This window comes from Piliocolobus tephrosceles, chromosome 1 (genome assembly GCF_002776525.5).
Source record: "Piliocolobus tephrosceles isolate RC106 chromosome 1, ASM277652v3, whole genome shotgun sequence".
In the NCBI taxonomy this organism is placed as follows: Eukaryota; Metazoa; Chordata; class Mammalia; order Primates; family Cercopithecidae; genus Piliocolobus; species Piliocolobus tephrosceles.
This window is the reverse complement of record NC_045434.1, coordinates 336,827-343,677: the sequence shown is the minus strand read 5'-3', so window position 1 is coordinate 343,677 and position 6,851 is coordinate 336,827. Positions and strand designations below refer to the sequence as shown.

Sequence of the window (6,851 nt, the reverse complement as noted above, 5' to 3'; positions counted from 1 at the left end):
GGATTTCCCATGGGGACAGCACATCAGAGCGGTGACAAGGCTGTACAATCTGTGGATTTTCCATGGGTGCCTGTGCTTTCCAAAGCTCAAGCTCCCACTGTTCTGAAGTGTGGTATAGGCTGACCCTCATTCACTAGTCTACTGTCCGCACCTCTCCACTGTATGGTCAAAAGTCAAAGGATCTTAGAAACTGGAACTTGCCAGAGGTCACACAGGGAGCAGAGAGAGCTGTGCCAGGAAGTGGCTCTCTCGGTGCTTGTCCTGGTTCTTCTTGCTATGCCAAGGGGCCTCTCTCATCTATGGCCTTAAACTCCACCATTCTGAGGCTGCTCACACCAGACACACAGACCCCTTAGATGTGAGTCAGACGTGTCCGGAGTGCGTAGCAGGGCCCACTCCGAAAGCCTGTCTCTGGAGCCGAGCACAGAAATTAACATGGTTAAACTCAAACTTTTGAGACATGACTTGGAGTGGAGCTAAAATATACACTGCACCTATTTTCTGTATTGTATGATGCGTTGCCATCTTGAGGACTCGTGGACCTGGGGAGGGACTGCACTTCCCGGGGTTAGCTAATTCCTAGAGATGGTAAATACCTTGCTTGTGAGCATGCCTTTGAGAAGCAAATCAACCAATTCCCGAGTCTACAGCCCCACCCACCTCCTTTTCTGAGGTTCCCACAGTCAGGGACACCTTCCTGTGCTCAATTATGAATCACCAGGTCCAGCTCCTGGGCAGTAGAGACCACCCGAAGAGCCCAGAGCCCCCAAATTATTCACACTTTCCAGTCCTAAGCCTGCTCAGCTGTTTACCCCGACCGTTCCGTTTCTTCCCAGGGAAGACACAGCAAAGGCTTGGTCTCTGTTTTCTGCTCACTCCTTCTGCCTTCCCCGTGTGGCCCTGCGTGGTGTGTGTGCTCCTCCCGGGGACCTAACAAGCCACCTTTTCAATGCCAATCACTTCCCAATCCGCTGGCCTTGCCACACACGAATTAAAACGAAGACTCGGGTACCTTTAAAAGCTTTCCTCTAAAGATAGTTTTCTCACATGGCCCCTGTTTTGGTGTCTTGTAAGCACAGCTCGTCTTGTTTGGTGTCTCCAGTGTCTTAGACCACTGTGTTTTACATCTGGAAGCAGCTTAGTCCAATAGCTATTTTATTGGTGAGAAGTGACAGCCTTGGTCAAAAATCTCTTTTCTAAAGTTTACTTAATTATTTTGACACTTATTTTTGGTTAACAAATACTTGATCTTCTAGGCCAGGTCCAAAATAACTCGTAACTGTTCTGAAGTGGTTTTTCTCAGCCTCGGCACAGTTGGTACTTTGGAACGGATACTTCCCTACTGTGGGGCACTGTTTCGTGCATTGCAGGACACTTAGCAGCATACCTGTACCTGACCCTGTAGATGCCATAGCAACCCCCTTCAGTTGTAAAAACCAAACATATCTCCAGACATTGCCAGATGCAGGGACACAGTCACCCCCAACTGAGAACCTCTGCAGTAGAAACTTACCATCAGTTACCTTTTTTCCCCTTCCCTCGCTCTCCACCAAAGCAAATGAAAAAGGACAAGACCCCACATGTTTAAAATCTGCAATAATTTGACTCTGACTTGGCTGAATGTTCTTATCCAGTTTTATCCAGTGTAAGGCATGTGGTTGAGTACCTGGTCTCTGGAGCCAGGCTGCTTGGGTTCAAGCCCCAGCTCCACAGTTTCCCAGCTATGTAACTTGGACAGGCTACACAGCCTCAGGTTCCTCATTTCAAAAATTATTGGGACTGTTTGGCGCATTAAGTGGTTTTAAATGTAGAGTGCTTAGAACAGAGTTTGGCCCAAGGAATGTGACATTTTGAGTTCAGCTGCTACTAACATCAGCACTGTTACTGCTTTTATAACCTCAGACCTCTGCTCCCCTTCTATAACTGAGGATTATCATGCCCGCTTCCCAGGGTTATTGTGAGTGTGGAGTAAGGAAAATGGTGAGATCATGCCTTTTCCAGAGGAGGTATTCAGCGAATTTTAGCTCTCTTCTTTCTTCACTTAAACAAATCAGTTTTGCAAAATCATCAGAGTTAACTCTGGTACTCACCGGCAGGAGCTCCTAGTCCCTCCCACTTGGAGGTTCCCCTTACATGCGCTTCATATTGTGAAACCTTGCAGGGGGATGCATTTGTTGTAGTTAAGTGAACTCCTCTGTCGCACTCCAAATCTCTCCACCTAGACTGAAAATTACCTGTGACCAGGGACTGCGCCCTTTCTGTTCTATTTCATGACAGATTGTGGTTTATGGTGGCCCTTGGTCAATGCTGGTGGGCTAAAGGAACGTGTATAATGGATAGATGAAAGAAGCATACACTTACTCAAGAAAACACTGCTACCCCTCACGCCACCTTCCATCACGGCCGTCTGGAGTCGACATCCCTCCGGTGGGTGGGGCTGTGCGTGAGTGCCTGCTCCCAGGAATGTGTCCTCGGTTGTCTCGGCACTGCTGATTTATCTTCTCAGGCAGTTTCTCAACATGGCAATGAATGCAGCACGTGCATGTGTGTATGTCTGTCTCAGAATAATATTCAGGGAGATTTATTTCCTTTCACCCTGTTTCCCAGGAGAAACAGATCTATTTTTCTATTCCGTCCACCATACCTAGATCATAAGAGGTACACAAAAGGTCTTAAAGAACTACTAGAATGAATGAAAAATGAAATCCTGGATGCAACTGACACATTTTGTGTTGTGGGCTATATCTAGCCCAAGTTTTTGTTTTGTTGTGTTTTTATTCTCATTGGTTTTTTGGTACTGATGCGACTTTTTAAATTTCCCTACAGTTTTACAGATTTTTTTTGTTTTTACACAGCCTTGGTTTTTGCCGTCTAAGATAGGCAACTTACGGAGAAGGCCAGTGTTAATTCCAAAAGTATGAATGCTTATGTGCTTTGCTGGGGACTGTGTGTATGATAGTAAAACAATAAATTATATTATCTCATTTAAAATGACGGTAAAAATAATAAATTATATTATCTCATTTTGCTTTAGAAAAGCAAAATTCCAAATCGTTGAAAATTTTAAATGTGGGAAAGTTTGACAGAGGAGAAGTTACGGAATTGTCTTTTTGTGACTTTTCATAATAAGCTTATTGTAATAAGCTAGCTGGGGCTGCATGGATGGGGTGGAGGGTTTAAATTATTTCTTCTCTTATCCTTTCCATTGCATACTCACCTCAAATTGCCCTGATCCACAGTCTCCATGGGCGTCTTGGTCTCTTGTTGACTTTTTTCCTTCTTCCTTGTCCTTCCTGGGCTCCAGGCTGTGGCTCAGAGCCTGAAGCAGGTCCCTGTGGGAGTCTACATGAGGGGTCATGAAAGCTGAGGTATAAAATTTGTCTCTTTTCACACAGGGCCCTCCTAAAGGCGCCCCATTTTCCCATAGGGCCCCTTTTTCTAAAGTATACTTTATCCACCTTTACTGCAATGAGGGTGAATTGCTGCCTATTCTTGGTGCTCTTCCAACTTCAGAATGCTGGGATTGCAAAGCTTCTGTTATTGAATTCTGCCCCATATTCCTACCCGCAGAGACTCAGATTGCACAGTCCTGTGTAGCGCTTAGGAATTGGTTGTGCTGTTGAGACTCATAGGACACGTGTGCTGGAAGGATGTAAATTGCTCAGCCCCAAGCCTTCAAATTACAGATGAGATAATGGCATTTACAGCAAGGTCTCCAGATTTGCCTGCATATTGGAATGATCTGATGAGTTTCAAAAAAATACTAATGCCCGTGCCTCATCCCCGAAGTAGTGATTGAATTGATCTGGGATATAGCCTCGTCTTTGGAAGGTTTAAAAGATTTCGAAGTGATTCTACTCTGCAGAAAAATCTGGGAACCTACGACTTAGGAATTTCCCAGACAGAGGAAAGACAGATATGCCAACTGCTCACACCCCCAGGGCTCCTTAGGCCAAAGGGTTGTCTCTGGATCGGCAACACCAGCTACTTGTTCAATGTGCAAATTCTCAGGCTCCACTTTGGACCCATCAAATCAGAAACTCTTTGGAGGGCTCAGAAGTCTATTTTGACAAACCCTCCGGGTGATCCGATATTCGCAACCAGCAGTGATTTTGCTTCCAAGGGGACATTTGTCAATGTCTGAAGATATTTTTGGTTGTCACAATGAGGAGGTGAAGGTAATAATGGTACCAAGTGGGAAGAGGCCAGGGATGCTGTTTAACATCCTACAATGCACAGAACAGGCCCCCACAAAAAAATTAACCAGAACAAAATATCCATAGTGCCGAGATCAGGAAAGCCTCCTCTCGACATGCTTGCTTCCTGTAGTAAATCCGATTCTCCTAGACATGGAAGAGTGGTGGGTTCAAACTCACTCTGAGGCAAAGCTCATACTTATTTTGACAACATTTCAACTGTTCTCCAAAATCTCACATCTCCAAAATTAATGAATAACTAGTCACTAAGTCTAGTTAAAATAATTAAACACATTACAGGTAGTATACCTACTTCCATGCCACATAATTTATATATGCTGCTCAAATAAAACCTACATAGAAACCTCTAAAGAAACAGCATACATCCCAACAAGGAAAAAACAGGTGTCTCTCTAGCCCCGCAGACTAAGCCCTTGGACAAAGGTCCCACGGTTAACGAGTGTAAAGTGAGATGGGTTTACTGGGACAAGAACATCCGGCAGAGGCAGAGGGTGTTGTCCTTCTCTAAAAAACTGATTGAGGAAGAGCGTGGCTCTTTAGGATTCTTTACAGCTGGGAGTGGGGTGGTCTATACTTGTGCAGACGCCTGAGGCTCTGTACTTGTACACGATACATTTTCCAAAACCAAAAGTTAGCAATTCTCTACCTGCCAGCTCCTAAGTATTTTCCAGGTTTTCTGTGCAGGCAGTCAAGTGACTTTAGAAAGAAGCTACACTCTAGATTTTAATGAATTCTATATAAGAGCAAGTGTCAAGGTCTGCGATAAAGCTTCTTGTTTCTGGAAGGCGGGGACTGCTCCAAAAATCACCTACATACTTCCTCAGCTGTAAGGCAGCGTATTCAGGGGCTCCAGGGCCCCCGGACTATTGTTCCAAACCATTATATACACAAGGTACTTAATTGTGGGGCAGGCTTGGGCCTAGACAAATCAACACAGCGTCATCCTGGTGTCTGGGGAAATTTGGCAATTAGAGACGCGGAGGTCCTTTCTTTCCTCCCTCCCTCTCTTCTTTTGTAACATCTATTAAAGTTGGTTTCACTTCTAGCTTTTCGTTTTGGTCCTATTGTTCTAATGAGCTTTTATTCCTTAATTTGAATGGAACCAGAATGAGAAGCAAACCAATATTTCTTATCTCCCATTTTATGTTAGACATGTATGATATTATCTCATCTTATCATGATAATATATAATTGATTATTATTTTATACATGAAGAAACAGAAGTTCAGAAGGTTAACCAGCTTAGTGCTCAAGGTCACCTGCCAAGCAGATGGCAGATCTGAGATATGAGCCAGGTCTGGGTCACTACAAAGCCTATTGGCTCCCTGGTCTACCAAGTAGCCAGTGTGTACGACACCAGCCCTAGATTCATGCTTGGGAATTTAGGTCATGCCAACATGCACAGGTGCCCACAACGTGACTATTTGGTGGTTATATATACACAGGCCTAATAAACTGTCATTTTGGATTGAGTCAACCAGTTAATTCAGGGAAAACTATGACCTATTTCTTAACAAGATCTGCCTAATTGTTTTATAAATAATAAGTCACATCTTACATTTGAATGGTATAAAAAATTACAAAACGTGGCCTACATCCAATATCTCATTACTTGATCAGTTCACTCATTCTTTAGGCAACTGTACATAAAACAGGCAAATTTTTATTGCTACTGGGTGAATACACCCAGATCACCAGGATAAGACTGTTGTGCTCTCAGAATTTATAATCTCAATTAACACAGCAATGATATGAGGTGAATATTGTTATCTTATTTTGCAGAGGTGGAAATTGAGATTCCAAGAGGAAATAATTTTGTCTAGGAACACTAAATTTGGAACCATTAATGATTCCCACATCAGCCAAGTATATTCATTTTTTGAACAAATTTTAACATGTTTGGTTGCTGCAGAATTTTTATTCATTCATTCGTATTTGTACTCACTTGATGTTTATTTATTTTTGATACATAATATTTTACATATTTATGGAGCATCTGTGATATTTTGTTGCTTGCATAGGTTTCATAGTGACCAAGTCAGGGTATGTGGGGTATCCATCATCCTGAGTATCATTTGTATGTGTTGGGAATATTTCAGATTCTCTTTTCCAGCTACTTTGAAATATATAATACATTGTTGCTGACTATAGTCACCCTACTCTGCTATCAAACATTCAAACTTATATTTAGCTCCCACATATGAGTGAGACATGTGAAATTTGTTTCTGTGTCTGACTTATTTCCTTTAACATAATGACCTTCAGTTTCATTCGTGTTGTGGCAAATGACATTATTTCATTCTTTTTTAGGGCTGAATAGTATTTCAATGTCAATACATATTTATTGACCACTGTCCTTATGCTGTGTGATGTTGAACTTCTGACTCTTAGAGCAGGAAGCTGCTTATGGAACACTCTCCTTTTGATTCTATGCAATCTGTTAATAACCATCTTCTTTCTCTACTCACATTCATTCACAGAGATCCCTGTCTTCTCCAAGGTTCCAGGTGCCCAAATAATCCTGGAAAATGTGTAAGCCGAAGGCCAGGGAGAAAGAACCTCTCTTCCTCACTGAGCATGGACTTGACCAGGGCTGCCTTCTGTAGTTCACTGACCACCATGGTACTGTTCTGA

General features: G+C 42.9%; 1 protein-coding gene across 1 annotated transcript in view; it reads right to left on the bottom strand.

Moving 5' to 3' along the window:
- LOC111529654 (olfactory receptor 2Z1-like) overlaps nt 1–3,358 on the bottom strand; it is a 6,028-nt gene extending 2,670 nt beyond the window's left edge. The window contains exon 1 of the mRNA XM_026449397.1: nt 3,218–3,358. Coding sequence (XP_026305182.1) covers nt 3,218–3,358 — 141 coding nt within the window. The remainder of the gene's footprint in view (nt 1–3,217) is intronic.
- Nucleotides 3,359–6,851: the final 3,493 nt, after the last annotated feature.